The 24,939-nt window shown below is 43.4% G+C and overlaps 1 protein-coding gene across 1 annotated transcript; it reads left to right on the top strand.

Moving 5' to 3' along the window:
* Window positions 1-19,378: 19,378 nt before the first annotated feature.
* On the top strand, window positions 19,379-23,941 carry LOC123135781 (uncharacterized). Its single transcript, XM_044554991.1, has 10 exons — window positions 19,379-20,132; window positions 20,241-20,285; window positions 20,825-20,911; window positions 21,719-21,769; window positions 22,200-22,337; window positions 22,420-22,539; window positions 23,100-23,161; window positions 23,246-23,301; window positions 23,378-23,481; window positions 23,594-23,941. Exons 1-10 carry the CDS (start codon window positions 19,446-19,448, stop codon window positions 23,939-23,941), a joined length of 1,698 nt encoding a protein of 565 aa, XP_044410926.1. The 5' UTR covers window positions 19,379-19,445.
* Window positions 23,942-24,939: the final 998 nt, after the last annotated feature.

Genomic DNA, 24,939 nt, shown 5'->3' with positions numbered 1-24,939 from the left:
TCAATCGGTACGCTACTTGCCCGAGATTCGATCGTCGGTATCCCAATACCTCGTTCAATCTCGTTACCGGCAAGTCACTTTACTCGTACCGTAATGCATGATCCCGTGACCAAACACTTGGTCACACTGAGCTCATTATGATGATGCATTACCGAGTGGGCCCAGAGATACCTCTCCGTCATACGGAGTGACAAATCCCAGTCTCAATCCGTGTCAACCCAACAGATACTTTTGGGTATACCTGTAGTATACCTTTATAGTCACCCAGTTATGTTGTGAAGTTTGGTACACCCAAAGCACTCCTACGGCATCCGGGAGTTACACGATCTCATGGTCTAAGGAAATGATACTTTACATTGGAAAAGCTCTAGCAAACGAACTACACGATCTTGTGCTATGCTTAGGATTGGGTCTTGTCCATCACATCATTCTCCTAATGATGTGATCCCCTTATCAATGACATCCAATGTCCATAGTCAGGAAACCATGACTATCTGTTGATCAACGAGCTAGTCAACTAGAGGCTCACTAGGGACATGTTATGGTCTATGTATTCACACATGTATTATGATTTCTGGATAACACAATTATAACATGAATAATAGACAATTATCATGAACAAGGAAATATAATAATAATTATTTTATTATTGCCTCTAGGGCATATTTCCAACAGTATCCCACTTGCATTATTGTCAATAATCTAGTTACATTGTGATGAATCGAACACCCATAGAGTTCTGGTGTTGATCATGTTTTGCTCGCGGAAGAGGTTTAGTCAACAGATCTGCAACATTCAGATATGTATGCACTTTGCAAATATCTACGTCTCCATCTTGAACATTTTCACGAATGGAGTTGAAGCGACGCTTGATGTGCCTAGTCTTCTTGTGAAACCTGGGCTCCTTGGCAAGGGCAATAGCTCCAGTGTTGTCACAGAAGAGAGTTATCGGCCCCGACGCATTGGGTATGACTCCTAGGTCGGTGATGAACTCCTTCATCCAGATTGCTTCATGCGCTGCCTCCGAGGCTGCCATGTACTCCGCTTCACATGTAGATCCCACCATGACGCTTTGCTTGCAACTGCACCAGCTTACTTCCCCTCCATTCAAAATATACACGTATCCGGTTTGTGACTTAGAGTCATCCAGATCTGTGTCGAAGCAAGTGTCGACGTAACCCTTTACGACGAGCTCTTCGTCACCTTCATAGACGAGAAACATATCCTTAGTCCTTTTCAGGTACTTCAGGATATTCTTGACTGCTGTCCAGTGTTCCATGCCGAGATTACTTTGGTACCTTCCTACCAAACTTACGGCAAGGTTTACATCAGGTCTGGTACACAGCATGGCATACATAATAGACCCTATAGCCGAGGCATAGGGGATGACACTCATCTTTTCTCTATCTTTTGCCGTGGTCGGGCATTGAGCTGAGCTCAATTTCACACCTTGCAACACAGGCAAGAACCCCTTCTTGGACTGATCCATATTGAACTTCTTCAATATCTTATCAAGGTATGTGCTTTGTGAAAGACCTATGAGGCGTCTCGATCTATCCCTATAGATCTTGATGCCTAATATGTAAGCAGCTTCTCCAAGGTCCTTCATTGAAAAACACTTATTCAAGTAGTCCTTAACGCTGTCCAAAAGTTCTATATCATTTCCCATCAAAACTATGTCATCTACATATAATATGAGAAATGCTATAGAGCTCCCACTCACTTTCTTGTAAACGCAGGCTTCTCCATAAGTCTGCATAAACTCAAACGCTTTGATCATCTCATCAAAGCGAATGTTCCAACTCCGAGATGCTTGCACCAGCCCATAAATGGATCACTGGAGTTTGCATACCTTGTTAGCATTCTCAGGGTTGACAAAACCTTCCAGCTGCATCATATACAGTTCTTCCTTAAGATAGCCGTTAAGGAATGCCGTTTTGACGTCCATCTGCCATATCTCATAATCATAGTATGCGGCAATTGCTAACATGATTCGGACGGACTTCAGCTTCGCTACGGGAGAGAAAGTCTCATCATAGTCAACCCCTTGAACTTGTCGATAACCCTTAGCGACAAGTCGAGCTTTATACATGGCAACATTACCATCCGCGTCCGTCTTCTTCTTAAAGATCCATTTGTTTTCTATCGCTCGCCGATCATCGGGCAAGTCTGTCAAAGTCCACACTTTGTTTTCATACATGGATCCTATCTCGGATTGCATGGCTTCAAGCCATTTGTTGGAATCTGGGCCCGCCATTGCTTCTTCATAGTTCGAAGGTTCACCGTTGTCTAACAACATGATTTCCAGGACAGGGTTGCCATACTACTCTGGTGTGAAACGTGTCCTCGTGGACCTACGAAGTTCAGTAGTAACTTGATCTGAAGTACCTTTATCATCATCATTAATTTCCTCTCTAGTCGGTGCAGGCACCACAAGAACATCTTCCTGAGCTGCACTACTTACCGGTTCAAGAGGTAGTACTTCATCAAGTTCCACTTTCCTCCCACTTACTTCTTTCGGGAGAAACTCTTTCTCCAGAAAGGATCCGTTCTTGGCAACAAAGATCTTGCCTTCGGATCTGAGGTAGAAGGTATACCCAATGGTTTCCTTAGGGTATCCTATGCAGACGCATTTTTCCGACTTGGGTTCGAGCTTTTCAGGTTGATGTTTCTTGACATAAGCATCGCATCCCCAAACTTTTAGAAACGACAGCTTGGGTTTCTTCCCAAACCATAATTCATACGGTGTCATCTCAACAGATTTAGACGGTGCCCTATTTTAAGTGAATATAGCTATCTCTAGAGCGTATCCCCAGAATGACAGTGGTAAATCGGTGAGTGACATCATAGATCGCACCATATCCAATAGAGTGTGATTACGACGCTCGGACACACCGTTACGCTGAGGTGTTCCAGGCGGCGTGAGTTGTGAAACGATTCCACATTTCCTTAAGTGCGTACCAAATTCGTGACTTAAATATTCTCCTCCACGATCTGATCGTAAGAACTTTATTTTTAGGTCACGTTGATGAAGGAAATATGCCCTAGAGGCAATAATAAAGTTATTATTTATTTCCTTATTTCATGATAAATGTTTATTATTCATGCTAGAATTGTATTAACCGGAAACATAATACATGTGTGAATACATAGACAAACATAGTGTCACTAGTATGCCTCTACTTGACTAGCTCGTTTATCAAAGATGGTTATGTTTCCTAGCCATGGACAAAAGAGTTGTCATTTGATTAATGGGATCACATCATTAGGAGAATGATGTGATTGACATGACCCATTCCGTTAGCCTAGCACTTGATCGTTTAGTATGTTGCTATTGCTTTCTTCATGACTTATACATGTTCCTGTAACTATGAGAATTATGCAACTCCCGTTTACCGGAGGAACACTTTGGGTACTACCAAACGTCACAACGTAACTGGGTGATTATAAAGGAGTACTACAGGTTTCTCCGAAGGTACATGTTGAGTTGGCGTATTTCGAGATTAGGTTTTGTCACTCCGATTGTCGGAGAGGTATCTCTAGGCCCTCTCGGTAATACTCATCACCTAAGCCTTGCAAGCATTGTAACTAATGAGTTAGTTATGAGATGATGTATTACAGAACGAGTAAAGAGACTTGCCGGTAACGAGATTGAACTAGGTATTGGATACCGACGATCGAATCTCGGGCAAGTAACATACCGATGACAAAGGGAACAACGTATGTTGTTATGCGGTTTGACCGATAAAGATCTTCGTAGAATATGTGGGAACCAATATGAACATCCAGGTTCCGCTATTGGTTATTGACCGAGAATAGTTCTAGGTCATGTCTACATAGTTCTCGAACCCGTAGGGTCCGCACGCTTAACGTTGCGATGACAGTTTTATTATGAGTTTATAAGTTTTGATGTACCTCAGGAGTTCGGAGTCCCGGATGAGATCGCGGACATGACGAGGAGTCTCGAAATGGTCGAGACGTAAAGATCGATATATTGGACGACTATATTTGGAGTTCGGAAAGGTTCCGAGTGATTCGGGTATTTTTCGGAGTACCGGAGAGTTACGGGAATTCGCCGGGGAGTATATGGGCCTTATTGGGCCATACGGGAATAGAGGAGAGAGGCCGAAAGGAAGGAGGCGCGCAGCCCCCCTCTGGTCCGAATTGGACAAGGGGTGCGGCCCCCTTTTCCTTCCTCCTCTCCCCCTCTTTCCCCTTCTCCTACTCCAACAAGGAAGGAGGGAGTCCTACTCCCGGTGGGAGTAGGACTCCCCTTGGCGCGCCCCTACTAGGCCGGCCGCCCCCTCCCCCCTTGCTCCTTTATATACGGGGGCAGGGGGGCACCTCTAGACACAACAACAATTGATCCCTTGGATCTCTTAGCCGTGTGCGGTGCCCCCCTCCACCATAATCCACCTCGATAATATCATAGCGGTGCTTAGGCGAAGCCCTGCGTCGGTAGTACATCAAGATCGTCACCACGCCGTCGTGCTGACCGAACTCTCCCTCGACACTCGGCTGGATCGGAGTTCGAGGGACGTCATCGAGCTGAACGTGTGCTGAACTCGGAGGTGCCGTACGTTTGGTACTTGGATCGGTCGGATCGTGAAGACGTACGACTACATCAACCGCGTTGTCATAACGCTTCCGCTTACGGTCTACGAGGGTACGTGGACAACACTCTCCCCTCTCGTTGCTATGCCATCACCATGATCTTGCGTGTACGTAGGAATTTTTTTTGAAATTACTACGTTCCCCAACAGTGGTATCAAAGCCTAGTTTTATGCGTTGATGTCATATGCACGAGTAGAACATAAGTGAGTTGTGGGCGATACAAGTCATACTGCTTACCAGCATGTCATACTTTGGTTCAGCGGTATTGTTGGATGAAGTGGCCCGGACCGACATTACGCGTACACTTACGCGAGACTGGTTTTACCGCCGTGCTTTGCACACAGGTGACTAGTGGGTGTCTGTTTCTCCAACTTTAGTTGAACCGAGTGTGGCTACGCCCGGTCCTTGCGAATGTTAAAACAACACCAACTTGACAAACTATCGTTGTGGTTTTTGATGCGTAGGTAAGAACGGTTCTTGCTAAGCCCGTAGCAGCCACGTAAAACTTGCAACAACAAAGTAGAGGACGTCTAACTTGTTTTTGCAGGGCATGTTGTGATGTGATATGGTCAAGACGTGATGATATATAAGTTGTTGTATGAGATGATCATGTTTTGTCTGCAACTGGCAGAAGCCCTATGGTTGTCTCTTTGTTGCATAAGATGCAAGTGCCAAATAATTGCTTTACTTTATCGCTATGCGATAGCAATAGTTGCAAGAGCAATAGTTGGCGAGACGACCATGTGACCACACATTGATATAGATCAAGATGATGAAGATCATGGTGTCGTGCCGGTAACGATAGAGATCATGACAGTACTTTGGAGATGGAGATCAAAGGCGCAAGATGATCATGGCCATATCATGTCACATATTTTGATTGCATATGATGTTTATCTGTTATACATCTTATTCTGTTTTGTTTGACGGTAGCATTATAAGATGATCTCTCACTAATTATCAAGAAGTGTTCTCCCTGAGTATGCACCATTGCGAAAGTTCTTCGTGCTGAGACACCACGTGATGATCGGGTGTGATAGGCTCTACGTTCAAATACAACGGGTGCAAAACAGTTGCACACGCGGAATACTCAGGTTAAACTTGACGAGCCTAGCATATACAGATATGGCCTCGGAACACGGAGACCGAAAGGTCGAGCGTGAATCATATAGTAGATATAATCAACATATTGATGTTCACCGTTGAAACTACTCCATCTCACGTTATGATCGGACATGGTTTAGTTGATTTGGATCACGTAATCACTTAGATGACTAGAGAGATGTCTATCTAAGTGGGAGTTCTTAAGTAATATGATTAATTGAACTTAAATTTATCATGAACTTAGTCCTGGTCGTATTTTGCAAATTATGTTGTAGATCAATAGCTTGCGTTGTTGCTTTCATATGTTTATTTTGATATGTTCCTAGAGAAAATTGTGTTGAAATATGTTAGTAGCAATGATGCGGATTGGATCCATGATCTAAGGTTTATCCTCATTGCTGCACAGAAGAATTATGTCCTTAATGCACCGCTAGGTGACAGACCTATTGCAGGAGCAGACGCAGACGTTATGAACGTTTGGCTAGCTCAATATGATGACTACTTGATAGTTTAGTGCACCATGCTTGACGGCTTAGAATCGGGACTTCAAAGATGTTTTGAACGTCATGGACCATATGAGATGTTCCAGGAACTGAAGTTAATATTTCAAGCAAATACCCGAGTTGAGAGATATGAAATCTCCAACAAGTTATATAGCTAAAAGATGGAGGAGAATCGCTCAACTAGTAAGCATGTGCTCAGATTGTCTGGGTACTTCAATCACTTGAATCAAGTGGGAGTTAATCTTCCAGATAAGATAGTGATTGACAGAATTCTCTAGTCACCATCACTAAGTTACTAGAACTTCGTGATGAACTATAGTATGCAAGGGATGACGAAAACAATTCCCGAGCTCTTCGTGATGTTGAAATCAACGAAGGCAGAAATCAAGAAAGAGCATCAAGTGTTGATGATTGACAAGACCACTAGTTTCAAGAAAAGGGCAAAGGGAAAGAAAGGGAAACTTCAAGTAGAATGGCAAACAAGTTGTCACTCCCATGAAGAAGCCCAAAGCTGGACCTAAGCCTGAAACTGAGTGCTTCTACTGCACAGGAAATGGTCACTGGAAGTGGAACTACTCCAAATATTTGGTGGATAAGAAGGATGGCAAAGTGAACAAGGGTATATTTGATATACAAGTTATTGATGTGTGCCTTACTAGTGTTTATAGTAGCCCCTGAGTATTTGATACTTGTTCGGTTACTAAGATTAGTAACTCGAAACAGGAGTTACAGAATAAACATAAACTAGTTGAGGGTGAAGTGACGATGTATGTTGGAAGTGGTTCCAAGATTGATATGATCATCATCGCACACTCCCTATACTTTCGGGATTAGTGTTAAACCTAAATAAATGTTATTTGGCGTTTGCGTTGAGCATGAATATGATTTGATCATGTTCATTGCAATACGGTTATTCATTTAAAGTCAGAGAATAATTGTTGTTCTGTTTACATGAATAAAACCTTCAAATGGTCATACACCCAATGAAAATAGTTTGTTGGATCTCGATCGTAGTGATACACATATTCATAATATTGATGCCAAAAGATGCAAAGTTAATAATGATAGTGCAACTTATTTGTGGCACTGCCGTTTGGGTCATATCGGTGTAAAGCGCATGAAGAAACTCCATAAAGATGGATTTTCGGAATCACTTGGTTATGAATCATTTGATACTTGCGAACCGTGCCTTTTTGGGCAAGATGACTAAAACTCCGTTCTTCGGAACAATGGAATGAGCTACTGACTTGTTGGAAATAATACATACCGATGTATGTGATCCAATGAGTGTTGATGCTCGTGGCAAGTATCGTTATTTTCTGACCTTCACAAGATGATTTGAGCAGATATGGGTATATCTACTGGATGAAACATAAATCTGAAATAGTTGAAAGGTTCAAAGAATTTCAGAGTGAAGTGGAAAAATTATCGTAACAAGAAAATAAAGTTTCTGCATCTAATCGTGGAGACGAATATTTGAGTTACGAGTTTGGTCTTCAATTAAAACAATGTGGAATAGTTTCACAAACTCACGCCACCTGGAACACCACAATGTAATGGTGTGTCCGAAAGTCGTAATCGTACTTTACTAGATATGGTGCGATCTATGATATCTCTTATCAGTTTACCACTATCGTTTTGGGGTTATGCATTAGAGACAGCTGCATTCACGTTTAAAAGGGCACCATCTAAATCCGTTGAGATGACACCGTATGAACTATGGTTTAGCAGTAAACCTAAGCTGTCGTTTCTTAAAGTTTGGAGTTGCGATGCTTATATGAAAAAGGTTTTCAACTTGATAAGCTTGAACCCAAATCGGAGAAGTGCGTCTTCATAGAATACCCAAAGGAAACTGTTGGGTACACCTTCTATCACAGATCCGAAGGCAAAACATTCGTTGCCAAGAATGGATCCTTTCTAGAGAAGAAGTTTCTCTCGAAAGAAGTGAGTGGGAGGAAAGTAGAACTTGATGAGGTAACTGTACCTGCTCCCTTATTGGAAATTAGTTCATCACAGAAATCTGTTCCTGTGACTACTACACCAATTAGTGAGGAAATTAATGATGATGATCATGAAACTTCAGATTAAGTTGCTACAGAACCTCGTAGGTCTTACAGAGTAAGATCCGCACCAGAGTGGTACGGTAATCCATGTTCTGGAAGTTATGTTACTAGACCATGACGAACCTACGAACTATGAAGAAGCGATGGTGAGCCCAGATTCCGCAAAATGGCTCGAGGCCGTGAGATCTGAGATAAGATCCATGTACGAAAACAAAGTATGGACTTTGATTGACTTGCCCAATGATCGGCGAGACATTGAGATTAAATGGATCTTCAAGAGGAAGACAGACGCTGATAGTGTTACTATCTACAAAGCTAGAATTGTCGCAAAAGGTTTTCGACAAGTTCAAGATGTTGACTACGATGAGAGTTTTTCACTTGTATCTATGCTTAAGTCTGTCTGAATCATGTTAGCAATTGCTGCATTTTATGAAATCTGGCAAATGGATAAACAAAACTGCATTCCTTAATGGTTTTCTTAAAGAAGAGTTGTATATGATGCAACCAGAAGGTTTTGTCAATCCTAAAGGTGCTAACAAATTGTGCAAGCTCCAGGGATCCATTTATGGACTGGTGCAAGCATCTCGGAGTTGGAATAAACGCTTTGATAGTGTGATCAAAGCATATGATTTTATACAGACTTTTGAAGAAGCCTGTATTTACAAGAAAGTGAGTGGGAGCTCTGTAGCATTTCTAATATTATATGTGGATGACATATTGTTAATTGGAAATGATATGGAAATTCTGGATAGCATGAAAGGATACTTGAATAAAAGTTTTTCAAAGCAAGACCTCGGTGAAGCTGCTTACACATTGAGCATCAAGATCTATATAGATAGATCAAGACGCTTGATAAGATTTTTCAATGAGCACATACCTTGATAAATTTTTTGAAATAGTTCAAAATGGAACAGTCAAAGAAGGAGTTCTTGCCTGTGTTACAAGGTGTGAAGTTGAGTAAGACTCAAGACCCGACCATTGCAGAAAATAGAAAGAGAATGAAAAGTCATTCCCTATGCCTCAGTCGTAGGTTCTATAAAGTATGCTATGCTGTGAACCAGACCTATTGTATACCTTGCTCTGTATTTGGCAAAGGAATACAATTTTGATCTAATAAGTAGATCACTGGACATGGGTCAAGAATATCCTTAGTGAGGACTAAGGAGATGTTTCTCGATTATGGAGGTGATAAAAGAGCCCGTCATAAAAGTTACAACGATGCAAGCTTTTACACCAATCCAGATGACTCTAAGTCTCAATCTGGATACATATTGAAAGTGGTAGCAATTAGCTAGAGTAGCTCCGTGCAGAGCATTGTGGACATAGAATATTTGCGAAATACATACGGCTCTGAATATGACAGACCCGTTGACTAAGCTTCTCTCACGAGCAAAACATGATCATACCTTAGTACTCTTTTGGGTGTTAATCACATAGTGATGTGAACTAGATTATTGACTCTAGTAAACCCTTTGGGTGTTGATCACATGATGATGTGAACTATGGGTATTAATCACATGCAGATGTGAATATTGGTGTTAAATCACATAGCGATGTGAACTATATTATTCACTCTAGTGCAAGTGGGAGACTGAAGGAAATATGCCCTAGAGGCAATAATAAAGTTATTATTTATTTCCTTATTTCATGATAAATGTTTATTATTCATGCTAGAATTGTATTAACCGGAAACATAATACATGTGTGAATACATAGACAAACATAGTGTCACTAGTATGCCTCTACTTGACTAGCTCGTTTATCAAAGATGGTTATGTTTCCTAGCCATGGACAAAAGAGTTGTCATTTGATTAATGGGATCACATCATTAGGAGAATGATGTGATTGACATGACCCATTCCGTTAGCCTAGCACTTAATCGTTTAGTATGTTGCTATTGCTTTCTTCATGACTTATACATGTTCCTGTAACTATGAGAATTATGCAACTTTTGTTTACCGGAGGAACACTTTGGGTACTACCAAACGTCACAACGTAACTGGGTGATTATAAAGGAGTACTACAGGAGTCTCCGAAGGTACATGTTGAGTTGGCGTATTTCGAGATTAGGTTTTGTCACTCCGATTGTCGAAGAGGTATCTCTGGGCCCTCTCGGTAATACTCATCACCTAAGCCTTGCAAGCATTGTAACTAATGAGTTAGTTATGAGATGATGTATTACGGAACGAGTAAAGAGACTTGCCGGTAACGAGATTGAACTAGGTATTGGATACCGACGATCGAATCTCGGGCAAGTAACATACCGATGACAAAGAGAACAACGTATGTTGTTATGCGGTTTGACCGATAAAGATCTTCGTAGAATATGTGGGAACCAATATGAACATCCAGGTTCCGCTATTGGTTATTGACCGAGAATAGTTCTAGGTCATGTCTACATAGTTCTCGAACCCGTAGGGTCCGCACGCTTAACGTTACGATGACAGTTTTATTATGAGTTTATAAGTTTTGATGTACCGAAGGAGTTCGGAGTCCCGGATGAGATCGGGGACATGACGAGGAGTCTCGAAATGGTCGAGACGTAAAGATCGATATATTGGACGACTATATTTGGAGTTCGGAAAGGTTCCGAGTGATTCGGGTATTTTTCGGAGTACCGGAGAGTTACGGGAATTCGCCGGGGAGTATATGGGCCTTATTGGGCCATACGGGAATAGAGGAGAGAGGCCGAAAGGAAGGAGGCACGCAGCCCCCCTCTGGTCCGAATTGGACAAGGGGTGCGGCCCCCTTTTCCTTCCTCCTCTCCCCCTCTTTCCCCTTCTCCTACTCCAACAAGGAAGGAGGGAGTCCTACTCCCGGTGGGAGTAGGACTCCCCTTGGCGCGCCCCTACTAGGCCGGCCGCCCCCTCCCCCCTTGCTCCTTTATATACGGGGGCAGGGGGGCATCTCTAGACACAACAACAATTGATCCCTTGGATCTCTTAGCCGTGTGCGATGCCCCCCTCCACCATAATCCACCTCGATAATATCGTAGGGTGCTTAGGCGAAGCCCTGCATCGGTAGTACATCAAGATCATCACCACGCCGTCGTGCTGACTGAACTCTCCCTCGACACTCGGCTGGATCGGAGTTCAAGGGACGTCATCGAGCTGAACGTGTGCTGAACTCGGAGGTGTCGTACGTTCGGTACTTGGATCGGTCGGATCGTGAAGACGTACGACTACATCAACCGCGTTGTCATAACGCTTCCTCTTACGGTCTATGAGGGTACGTGGACAACACTCTTTCCTCTTGTTGCTATGCCATCACCATGATCTTGCGTGTACGTAGGATTTTTTTTGAAATTACTACGTTCCCCAACAGTTGATTCTCTACCTCATTCTGAAATTCCTTGAACTTTTCAAAGGTCTCAGACTTGTGTTTCATCAAGTAGACATACCCATATCTACTTAAGTCATCAGTGAGAGTGAGAACATAACGTTAGCCACCGCGAGCCTCAACGCTCATTGGACCGCACACATCAGTATGTATAATTTCCAATAAGTTGGTTGCTCGCTCCATTGTTCCGGAGAACGGAGTCTTGGTCATTTTACCCATGAGGCATGGTTCGCACGTGTCAAATGATTCGAAATCAAGAGACTCCAAAAGTCCATCTGTATGGAGCTTCTTCATGCGTTTGACACCAATGTGACCAACGCGGCAGTGCCACAGATATGTGGGACTATCATTATCAATCTTACATCTTTTGGTATTCACACTATGAATATGTGTAACATCACATTCGAGATTCATTAAGAATAAACCATTGACCAGCGGGGCATGACCATAAAACATATCTCTCATATAAATAGAACAACCATTATTCTCGGATTTAAATGAGTAGCCATCTCGTATTGAACGAGATCCAGATACAATGTTCATGCTCAAAGCTGGCACTAAATAACAATTATTGAGGTTTAAAACTAATCCCATAGGTAAATGTAGAGGTAGCGTGCCGACGGCGATCACATCGACCTTGGAACCATTCCTGACGCGCATCGTCACCTCGTCCTTCGCCAGTCTCCGCTTATTCCGCAGCTCCTGTTTTGAGTTACAAATATGAGCAACGACACCGGTATCAAATACCCAGGAGCTACTACGAGTACTGGTAAGGTACACATCAATTACATGTATATCACATATCCCTTTAGTGTTACCGGCCTTCTTGTTCGCTAAGTATTTGGGGCAGTTCCGCTTCCAGTGTCCGTTTCCCTTGCAATAAAAGCACTCAGTCTCAGGTTTGGGTCCATTCTTTGGCTTCTTCCCGGCAACTGGCTTACCGGGCGCGGCAACTCCCTTGCCGTCCTTCTTGAATTTCTTCTTACCCTTGCCTTTCCTGAAACTAGTGGTTTTATTGACCATCAACACTTGATGTTCCTTTTTGATTTCCACCTCCGCTGATTTCAGCATTGAAAATACTTCAGGAATAGTTTTCACCATCCCCTGCATATTGTAGTTCATCACAAAGCTCTTGTAGCTAGGTGGGAGCGACTGAAGGATTCTGTCAATGTCCGCCTCGTCCGGGAGGTTAATGTCCAGCTGGGACAAGCGGTTGTGCAACCCAGACATTTTGAGTATGTGCTCACTGACAGAACTATTTTCCTCCATCTTACAACTGTAGAACTTGTCGGAGACTTCATATCTCTCGACCTGGGCATGAGCTTGGAAAACCATTTTCAGCTCTTCGAACATCTCATATGCTCCGTGTTGCTCAAAACACTTTTGGAGCCCCGGTTCTAAGCTGTAAAGCATGCCGCACTGAACGAGGGAGTAATCATCAGCACGCGACTGCCAAGCGTTCATAACGTCTTGGTTCTCTGGGATGGGTGCTTCACCTAGCGGTGCTTCTAGGACATATGCTTTCTTGGCAGCTATGAGGATGATCCTCAGGTTCCGGACCCAGTCTGTATAGCTGCTGCCATCATCTTTCAGCTTGGTTTTCTCTAGGAACGCGTTGAAGTTGAGGTTGACATGAGCGTGGGTCATTTGATCTACAAGACATTTTGCAAAAGGTTTTTAGACTAAGTTCATGATAAGTAAGTTCATCTAATCAAATTATTTAATGAACTCCCACTCAGATTAGACATCCCTCTAGTCATCTAAGTGATACATGATCCGACTCAACTAGACCGTGTCCGATCATCACGTGAGACGGACTAGTCATCATCGGTGAACATCTCCATGTTGATCGTATCTTCCATACGACTCATGTTCGACCTTTCGGTCTCTTGTGTTCCAAGGCCATGTCTGTACATGCTAGGCTCGTCAAGTCAACCTAAGTGTTTTGCATGTGTAAATCCATCTTACACCCATTGTATGTGGACGTTGGAATCTATCACACCCGATCATCACGTGGTGCTTTGAAACAACGAACTTTCGCAACGGCGCACAGTTAGGGGGAGCACTTTCTTGAAATTATTGTGAGGGATCATCTTATTTACTACGGTCGTTCTAAGCAAATCAGATGCGAAAAAACATGATAAACATCACATGCAATCAAATAGTGACATGATATGGCCAATATCATATTGCTCCTTTGATCTCCATCTTCGGGGAGCCATGATCATCTTCGTCACCGGCATGACACCATGATCTCCATCATCGTGTCTCCATGAAGTTGTTCTCCAACTATTACTTCTACTACTATGGCTAACGGTTTAGCAAAGAAGTAAAGTAATTACATGGCGTTATTCAGTGACACGCAGGTCATACAATAAATAAAGACAACTCCTATGGCTCCTGCCGTTTGTCATACTCATCGACATGCAAGTCGTGATTCCTATTACAAGAACATGATCAATCTCATACATCACATATATTTCATTCATCACATCCTTTTGGCCATATCACATCACAAGGCACATGCTGCAAAAATAAGTTAGACGTCCTCTAATTGTTGTTGCAAGTTTTTACGTGGCTGCTATAGGGTTCTAGCAAGAACGATTCTTACCTACGCCAAAACCACAACGTGATATGCCAATTTCTATTTACCCTTCATAAGGACCCTTTTCATCGAATCCGATCCGACTAAAGTGGGAGAGACAGACACCCGCTAGCCACCTTATACAACTAGTGCATGTCAGTCGGTGGAACCTGTCTCACGTAAGCGTACGTGTAAGGTCGGTCCGGGCCGCTTCATCCCACGATGCCGCCAAAACAAGATAAGACTAGTAGTGGCAAGAAAATTGACAACATCTACGCCCACAACAAGATTGTGTTCTACTCATGCATAGAAACTACGCATAGACCTAGCTCTGATACCACTGTTGGGGAACGTTGCAGAAAATAAAAAATTTCTACGCTTCACCAAGATCAATCTATGGAGTCATCTAGCAATGCGAGAGAGGAGTGCATCTACATACCCTTGTAGATCACGAGCAAAAGCATTCAAAAGAACGGGGTTGAGGGAGTCGTACTCGTCGTGATCCAAGTCACCGAAGATCCTATTGCCGAATGGACGACACCTCCGCGTTCAACACACGTACGGTTGGGGAAGACGTATCCTCCTTCTTGATCCAGCAAGGGGGAAGGGGAGGTTGATGGAGATCCAGTAGCACGACGGCGTGGTGGTGGAAGCAACAGCGATCTCGGCAGGGCTTCGCCAAGCTCAGCGAGAGGGAGAGGTGTTACAAGGGGAGAGGGAGGCGCCAGGGACTAGGTGCGGCTGCCCTCCCTCCCCCCTCTTTATATAGGGGCCCTAGGGGGGTGCCGGCCCCCTAGAGATCTAATCTCAAGGGGGGCAGCCAAGGGGGGAAACTTGCCCCCCAAGCCAAGTGGGGCGCCCCCCCACCCCTAGGGTTTCCAACCCTAGGCGCACTAGGAGGCCCAAGGGGGGTGCACCAGCCCACCAGGGGCTGGTTCCCTTCCCTCTTCAGCCCACGGGGCCCTCCGGGATAGGTGGCCCCACCCGGTGGACCCCCGGGACCCTTCCGGTGGTCCCGATACAATACCGGTGACCCCCGAAACTTTCCCGGTGGCCGAAACTGGACTTCCTATATACAATTCTTCACCTTCGGACCATTCGGAACTCCTCATGACGTCTGGGATCTCATCCGGGACTCCGAACAACTTTCGGGTTACCGCATACTAATATCTCTACAACCCTAGCGTCACCGAACCTTAAGTGTGTAGACCCTACGGGTTCGGGAATCACGCAGACATGACCGAGACAGCTCTTTGGCCAATAACCAATAGCAGGATTTGGATACCCATGTTGGCTCCCACATGTTCCATGATGATCTCATCGAATGAACCGCGATGTCGAGGATTCAAGTAATCCCGTATACAATTCCCTTTGTCAATCGGTACGGTACTTGCCCGAGATTCGATCGTCGGTATCCCAATACCTCGTTCAATCTCGTTACCGGCAAGTCACTTTACCCGTACCGTAATGCATGATCCTGTGACCAAACACTTGGTCACATTGAGCTCATTATGATGATGCATTACCGAGTGGGCCCAGAGATACCTCTCCGTCATACGGAGTGACAAATCCCAGTCTCAATCCGTGTCAACCCAACAGATACTTTTGGGTATACCTGTAGTATACCTTTATAGTGACCCAGTTACGTTGTGACGTTTGGTACACCCAAAGTACTCCTACGGCATCCGGGAGTTACACGATCTCATGGTCTAAGGAAATGATACTTGACATTGTAAAAGCTCTAGCAAACGAACTACACGATCTTGTGCTATGCTTAGGATTGGGTCTTGTCCATCACATCATTCTCCTAATAATGTGATCCCGTTATCAATGACATCCAATGTCTATAGTCAGGAAACCATGAATATCTGTTGATCAACGAGCTAGTCAACTAGAGGCTCACTAGGGACATGTTATGGTCTATGTATTCACACATGTATTATGATTTCCGGATACCACAATTATAGCATGAATAATAGACAATTATCATGAACAAGGAAATATAATAATAATCATTTTATTATTGCCTCTAGGGCATATTTCCAACAGTAGCATGGTGATCATAACAACAACTTTCAGGTTGATCGGAAAGTATATATGGCAAGGGGCTAGATAGCCCAAGAGCGGAATTTGCTCCTTCGAAGATGAAAAGATATTCTTTGGGCCCTCTTTGTGTGACGACATCCATCATCGTATGGCCAGATACAGGTGACTAGGCCAGAGGGATGCTGGAACATGTCAACAAGAAAGAAGAACAAACCCGGTAATGAGGAGACCGGTATAGTGAGCATGAGAATGGGTCAAGTGGATACCGATATATCTCACCTCAGGTTTTGTAAAGTATCACGAACCAAATATGATAGCATATGATAACCAAACATTCACTAGAATATAATTCGTGTATTCATAGTGATCAATATGGATGTCCACGGTTCCGCTATTGGTCATTGAACGAAAGGGAGTTTCGTTCATGTCTATGTTTTACCAAACCTACAAGGTCACACGCTTAAGGGAATCATGATCTGTTGAGTGCCAGTGGAGTAAGAGTTACGAGAAAATATTCACGAAACAGTTTTGGGAATGCTAGAAATAGTTTCGAGAGAAACTAGAAGCGTTTCGGGGTTACCGGAAGAGTTTTGGGGTCTACCGAGTAATACCAAGAATCGATATATAGGTGGAAAAAGAGTTTATAACAATGTCTTTAGTTCAACGATCGTTTGATCTTTAGAGCTACATGTACTAGTGTAATTTGGTAATTTCAGTGCATGATTTCCTTCAAGAGAAGTACATACAGTTAAAAATAGGGAGCTGAAATAAGTTGGCTATCTATAAGGGCATGAGCCCCCTTCCCCTCTGGTATCTTGCAGAGTGATTCTCCAAGCACTAACCCTAGAATCGTCTTCCGCCCCGTGTGTTGCCTCCCTCACCATTGTTCCTGGTAGTGGCCGCGATAACTGTCCTCCGCCCCTCCTCCTTGTGGTGCGAGGTTTATATTCCTCTTTGTAGCGGAGGCATAAAGGTTGTGCCAACTAGTCGGGTGGGCCATGTTGACACATTGTGGGCTAGGTGGTGGTGATGATGCCCTTGGTGCTTCACTCGCCAACTCCACCATGTATGCAACGTAATTTAGTAGACGACGTCCTGATCCTCATCTATGACGACATGGTGCTCTCCTCCCTACCACAGAAGCACCTTTGGTGAACTTGCCCATATCCAGCATGCCTCCCTCATATTCCTCTCTAGGATGGACAAGGAGTTGGAGGTTAGGGGGATGACGACACCTATGTGTATCATTACCTCGTTGGATGCGTCGATGCGACGTGTCGTCGTGGCCTTAATCGTGTCCATCGGCCCCATCCTCTGGCTCTGATACATCCTAAATGTATATATAGCTTTTGAAGTTTAATAGGGATTTTACTATGTTTGTATTGTTATATTTATTGTGTGTTGTCTAATTTAAGGCCTAGGCAACATGATCTAAAGACCTACGTGGTTAAGCACACGTTGTATAGTGATTCCTCGAGCTTTCATGTGATAGGTGTTGGTATCAACGAGGAGTGAACGCGATATGAGGAGCACGAGAAGCGACATCACTTAAGGCGTTGTTTCAATATATTGATTTTAGACACCAAACCGACCATTGCTAATGGCAATGAAGGGGGGCAATAGTACTCCCTTCATTTCAAAATAATTGAACTTATAGGATTATCCTGAATCATACTTTAAAAAGTTACAAAAAAACTCCAAAGATCTACACAATATATAATACATATATAAAATTTATATCATAATGAATAGAGTGAAGCAAATTTGGTGTTGTAGATGTTGATACATTTTAAAATAAACTTAATGAAGTTTGACTTTTTCAAACCTAGAACTTCAATTATTTGCAAAGGGGGGAAGCGTTGAACAAACCCGGAAGAAAGGGCGTTCAGTTATTCATGGGTGGCTTGTCTGTCGAGCATCTAAGACAAAGATCAACAACATACTATCAGTTGAAGGCATTTGTATTGCTTACTATAAATCGTTACACATAGTGATCTCATTGCAGGAAAAATAGAGTCTCATCACCATTATCTACTTTCCATGTAATGTTTATTACTTGAATTTAATCATCTATTCAACAACCATCACTACTCTAGTCTGATAGGTACTCTTCATTAGTCGACACATTTGAGATAAATGACATATCAAGCATTGTTGAAACAACAATAGCAACACTCTTCTTATACCTTGAGGAATCAATATTAAATTGGGAAACGACACTTCCTGATTCATGCTTCAACTACCCTTGTGCACTGGCAAAACATTAGATATCGTGTGCTTCTAATCGATTGTTTTTGCATCAGGTCAATTGCATATAGAGTCGAACTAGTTTGATGGAGGTTCGCGTGATCATATCATGTTCTTGGCACTTCTCTTGTCTCACCGTAGTGATGATCTTCCTTTTTTTCATGCGCGGCTATGAGGCTACTCTCTAGTGTTGGATCCGTTCTTTTTTTGTTAGCCTCTTCTACTTCCGATTTTGGAGGCCCTCTTTGGGTTACTAGGCTTGGGTGGAAGGATGGGGATCATGGTGCCGTTGAGTCGTTGTCTCGTCGTTTGTTGTCTTCCAAGGATTGTTCACATCTGACCCGAGTTTGCCAAGACGATGCTTTATTCACCATGTGCATCCTTAGTGGTTTCGTTGTTGCTTCAAACCAAGACTTTGTAATATAATTTCTCATTTTTCTTGGTTCTTGCCCTTTGTTTGGTATTGTTTTGTTCGATCTTTGCTCTTTGCGATGGCAATGAGAGCCCAGCTTGCTAGTGACAGATTGAATTTTGTCAGCGGAGGCATTGTTCGATGGCTACCCCGGTGCTCACATAGTGCACGAATGCAACCTATGTTTTGTATGATTTGACACGTATCCCGTCCTTTGGCGGCAGACTGGTCACGTGTCCCCAAATTCCTTTTTTTGTAAAAAAATATATTTCATGTGGGATGTATCTGCAAATGGACCTATGTGCCTACCCTGTACTAATGTGGTTCAACGTGGAGTTTTTTGTTGTGGTTCAACGTGTAGTTGTTTGCAGAAAAGAAAACTCTGAAGGACCAAACCGCCACCCCCAGGGTTTTCCAAATAAATGGCCGTGAAAGCTTCTCCCCTTTTCCATCCCGCACCCTCCAAACATTTCTTCTCCACGCCCCCCGCGAGTTAGCGGAATTGCCAGGCGAGTCCTCCCGCCGCGACCGCGATGGAGCCACCCGCACCCGGTTCAGAACCGGTCGAGGAGGACCGCATCGAAGAACCGGCCTCCTCCAACTCCAACGCCTCCTCCCCGAGCGCTGCTGCGCCGCCACCTCCCCTCCACCTCGAGCAGGCCGGAGGCGGCGCCGATGGGTCGAGCCCCGCCACGGTGGTCGACCCCCGGAAGGGCAAGGGAGTCGCCACCATTCCTTCTCCTCCGAGCTTCGCGAGCAGCAGCAGCTCCTCCGAGCTCCGCGAGCAGCAGCAGCTCCTCGACAACGCCATCGCCGCGACGCTCAGAGCCGGGCCCTTAGGCGGCATGGAGTCGACCTCCGCGGCGGGCGGCAGGGAGTCGACCTCCACAGCGGACGGCAGGGCGCGGGCGGCGTGGAGCGACCCCTTGGTGGCGGTGGCGGTGGCGGAGACGAGCGAGGAGCCCAACGCGGCGGCGCGGCCGTTGGACTCCAAGCTGGTGTTCGACCACCGGCTGGCGCGAGAGCAGGCGGCTATCGACGAGGCGAACGAGCTATGGGGACAGGAGGCGGTGCCCGCCGCGGCGGCGCAGCCGTTGGAGTTGGACCCCAACCTGGTTGGGCAGCGGTTGGAGTTGGACCTCAACCTGGTTAGGCAGCGGTTGATCGAGCGGCTAGCGAAAGAGCAGGCGGCCGTCGACAACAGGCGACGGGAACAGCAGGTGACGACCTCTGCGACTTGAGCGTTTCTTGGAGTTCTTGTTGTTTCTTGGAGTTCTTAGAGTCTCTGGAGTGCGTTCTTGAGCGTTTCTTGGTTTCCTCTTGAGCAGTACAACTCGCTGCGCGCGGAAGAGGCGATGTACAAGAAGGAACAGGTATGAGCATGAATCTGGTCTTCTTGCTTGCTCGGAATTGCTTGCTGTAGTCTGTCAAAATCTTGGGGTTGGGGATGATTTGGCAGTAGAAACGGAATCTCGGGCAAATGTTGGCAAGGATCTTACTCGGTAGGCAAGGATGACTTAGGTGTCCAGGCTTGTGCTAATTGATTCTTCTATTTGGTTTGGTATATGATAGCATGTTTTGCACTTTTGCTGCAAGTGAAAAATGTGAGGAGATATGCGGATCATGTCTTCGCAGTGATTGCTGTCATATTTTGGCAAGAAATCTTGATGCCAAAATGTATCAATTTCCAGTCTAGATGAATGGTGTTATAGGGGAAGTTAATCTGAATGTTTGTTTGGGATTACATGGCTCTATTCTTTTGCCTTTTGTCATCTGTTGCCTGAAAGGCTGAAATTGGCTCCGAAGCCTCAAAACTCGATTCATATGAATAACTCAAATATTTCAATCTTGGTAGCCCTTTCACCCTTGCTAATCCGAAATATGTGATCTTGATGCTAATTCTGTGGACCAGGAGAAACTATCACAAGCAAAGGTTGTGGTAAAGGTGAAACCCAAGCAGGACAAACTAGGTATAAACTGGAGTTGGATCAAGAACAAGGTATGGTCTGAATCTTGTCCACTCTTCTCGCTTGTGATTCTTGGGTGGTATGAACTGGGATTTTTTGTGCATAGAAAGTAGAACTGAGATTTTTTTTGGTTTCTTTGGTTTCTGTCTGTTCATGTTAAATTCTTGGACCTGTTAGTGTAATCAAGGCATGAAATCTTGGTTAGAGTGTCATGTGGCATCCTAGCATAGAGGAGGAATCTTGGGCAATGTTGGCAGAAGTACAAATGCCCTAGGTGCTCGTGGGTTTTTCCACAATTCGGCATTGTATTTTGAAGCAAATGGCTATCCTGTTGAAACTGTTGTCTGTAAAATGTGGGGAAATCATGAGGTCATGTCCTACTGCAATATTTTGGCAACAGAGCCTGAAGTCAAATGTATGAGCTTCCTTTGCAAACAGATGCTGTTATCAGAAACTTTAATCTAGACATTAGTTCAAGACTTGATAATTGAACATAATTCCTGTAAATCATTTTCCATTTACATGCAAAATCTGCGACCACTTTAGGATTTGGTCGAGAAGTTTCGGCAATTTTGTCGATTGGTACCTGGAACTGGTTCAGAAGCCCCAGAACATAATTCATGTAAATAGTTGCCAAAAATAAAGAAGCTTTGGATGCACATGTTTTGTGGTCTTGCTATACATTATTATTTTTCCTTTTGACCGCGAAAAGGAACAAAAATGACTGGTTGTTTGTTAATTCCACCCGTTTTCCATTCCCTTATTTCTTGTTTTGAAATACTTGATCTTGTTGATTCTGTATAATTGTAACTTCGTTTTCTTCATTTCCTGTCAAATAGATTTTTCATAGAGAAGGAAGGGAAATATGTTCGGAACATGTGAACCACCAGGTTTGTCTCCATTTTGCCTGATGTAATGTTAAAAATTGAAGTGCAAGAAAAATCAGGATCAAATCCCTATATCACAAGATACTGTGATTAGTGGTTCCTGTAAAATCAATTGTTCAGAAGGACTATGTTCTCTTTATAAATACTAAATTGTATGTTAACTCTTGGTTGTGATAGTCTGATGGGACCTGAATCGTACTTGTACTGTTGTTGAGTTTATCATGTGTTAATGGACATCTTCTTGTTTTCTTACTGAACAACAACCAATCAGTATCAATGATGGGATTATATACTAGCAGTTTCAAACATTTCCAGAGAACATGGAAACCTGAAATTTTGAATGAGAACAAAATTTCCATCACATTTTTGGATATGTTGTTTCCATGTTCAACTCAGCGTAATTTGAATTCTCATATTTGTGCGTTCGTTGCAGACACATCCCATCACTGAAGTCAGAAGGCATCATAGGCTTGCTTCTGACGAGGCGAACCATCTTAATGCCTATTCAGAATATAGACCGGTGATTGGAGATGGGGAGTGTTTCTACAGGAGCTTCATATTTTCGTACCTTGTAATTGTCCTCCCCTCTTTTCATTGTCATAGGATGTAGGTTTAGGCATTTAACTTTCTCTGTTTTCGTGAATGTACAACAGGAGCAAGTTATTGATAGGCAGGACACACATGAGGAACATCGTCTCCTTCGTGTTGTTGAAAGAATGTCCATGCAACATGCAAATCTTGGATGGAACTCTGACTTTCGCAGGAGCAGCAAAGTAAGTTCAATACTTGTTCCATACTTGTTCTTTCTTTTTCTTTTTTTGAGGGTAATGTTCTTTCTTGGATAAACATGCTTGCAAGGGATGATGATTCTATTCAGGTTACAGTACACTTAAATCAGCATCTGGCATCTCCCAATCTTTGTTTGTCATTTGCAGGAGATTCACAATTGCTTAACAGTAGTGGCATGCCATCACAGTTTTATACACTGTTGGCAGAAACTCAAATTTGAAGTTTATTGTAAAGTTAACGACCTGATTGTAACAACGGCCTTACGAAAATTTACTTGCAAAGGAACGTCAATATAATAAGGAAGTAACGTAATTTTATGCTTGTTTGAGCACTGCAACAATGCTCACTTACTGGTTATTATTGTATAGCCACCTCACTGTTCTGTTACTAGCTATAGTATATGCTTAACGACTAAAGATTCTCAGGCAAGTTATCTTAGGTGTGTTCTTTTATATCTTTCCATTGATCAGTATTCTGTATGTATCATTGTAACCTATGATATATGATTATCAACTGCGAATTATTGAGTCGCTGGTTCTTTCAGGCATTTAAGAATCTGATCAAGAAAATAATGAGACTGAAACATGGCAGAGAATCAACTAGCAGGTTTTTGACTCGCTTGGTTTTCTGCAATTCCATCATAGTATTGTGGCCGAATACATTCCATCTCACTTAATGTGCCATTTTTAGCCGCCGTAAAGAGAAACTTCTCAAGTTCTTCAGCAAGGATGATACGACACTAGACAGTGAGAGAAACACCCTTGAATTCATATTTCCTTTTGTCCATCACAATTCATGTTTCTGACACATTTTCTTGGTTAGTTTTCATTTTCCTCAGATTAGTAGTAGCTATCCAGATGTGCTCGCACAGGGAGGTGTATGAACCGCTTATACCAGGGCTCAGAGGAAATTACAATCTGGAACATGTCAGTGATGCATATTCTCCCTTACATTACCGTTGTGCTGATTTCCGATGCATCCATTGTTGGATACATGACACTCAATTTACCTAACCTGTTATTGTTGTTGTATGTACAGTGGTGCTTTTGGCGTGTCACTCCAGCTCGTCGGTTCACGGATCATGTTATGATGGTGGCCTTGGCCAGAGCGCTTGAGGTCCCCCTCAGAGTGGAGCGAGTCCGAGGAGGATATGATCCAGATATCTACACTGGTCCTGGAGTTCCCCATCCGAGAGTGACCCTGCTGTACTCGGCAAATCACTATGAAATCATCTACCCACGTGCTCCTTCTGCTGAGAGTTCAAGTCATCAGGCTTCCCAGATAGAACATGCTACTGATCAGGGTTCAATGTACTACTTTGCAATGTACTACCTATGTTTCTTTAAACTGCCAAAATGTCATACATTTAGAAACGAAGGGTTTTAAACCGCCAAAATGTCTTACATTTACTGAAAAAAGCTTTCGTCCCGCTTTATATATAAAAGCAAACCATCACAAGCCACACAGAGTTCACACATGATACAAACGCACCCACACAGAGTCCAGCAGCATGCAAACACACACAAAGTACCACATAAAATGTTCTGCTGAGGGTACCAGCTCAACAGGCCCATTTTTTTTTTAAACAGAAGGCGATCTGAGGAAACACCTAATCCGGCTCCGGAGGTGGCGGAGGAAGGGGCAGTGACAGCCGAATCGCCAAGGTCCTGGGTCCTGCAGTGGTAGCATCGATAGCGCCTCGGTCGGGAAGGCGGCTGAGCGGCTTCCAAAGCTGCAAGAAACCATATAGTTTCTAGATCGCATCAATAGGTTGTCGCAAGGGGGAGTACTCAATGACAACTTGTTATGTTAACTATGCGTTAAGACAGCTTGTTGCACTGATTGATTCCGGCATGAGGCACATATCACACCATATGATCTTCCAATAGCAGACCGGCCGGGATCTTTTCTAGTGATCCCTTTCGCTTACATCAGCAGAAGTTGTAGAATCTTTGCACATGTTAGCGTCATCGGGCTCCAGCTCTGGAATAAGGTTCAACACATCAATACAATCTACAAAAGGGAAAATGGAACAACATTCAAAAAATGTTGATGCTTTTCAAAAATATGTTCGTGACATCAAAAAAATAATTATACAATGTAAAAAAATGTTCACACGTTCCAAAATATATTCATGAAAAAAAATCTCTATGCAATGTAAAAAAATCAAGTAATTTAAAACATATTTTTTACCATTAAAAAAGGTGGTTACATTAAAAAAACGTTCATATATTTCAAAAATATGTTTGCGACATTTTTAGAAACTGTTTATACAATGTAAAGAAATGTTCGGGTAATTTTAGAAAATTGTTTTTGCTGCCTTTGCTTCTTCCCTTGATTATCTCCCATAGTGATCCTTTGGTTAATTCCTGAAGCAGCTGAAA

Source organism: Triticum aestivum, chromosome 6B (assembly GCF_018294505.1).
Source record: "Triticum aestivum cultivar Chinese Spring chromosome 6B, IWGSC CS RefSeq v2.1, whole genome shotgun sequence".
NCBI lineage: Eukaryota > Viridiplantae > Streptophyta > Magnoliopsida > Poales > Poaceae > Triticum > Triticum aestivum.
Note: the sequence above shows the minus strand (reverse complement) of the source record. Positions and strands in the feature narration are given on the sequence as shown.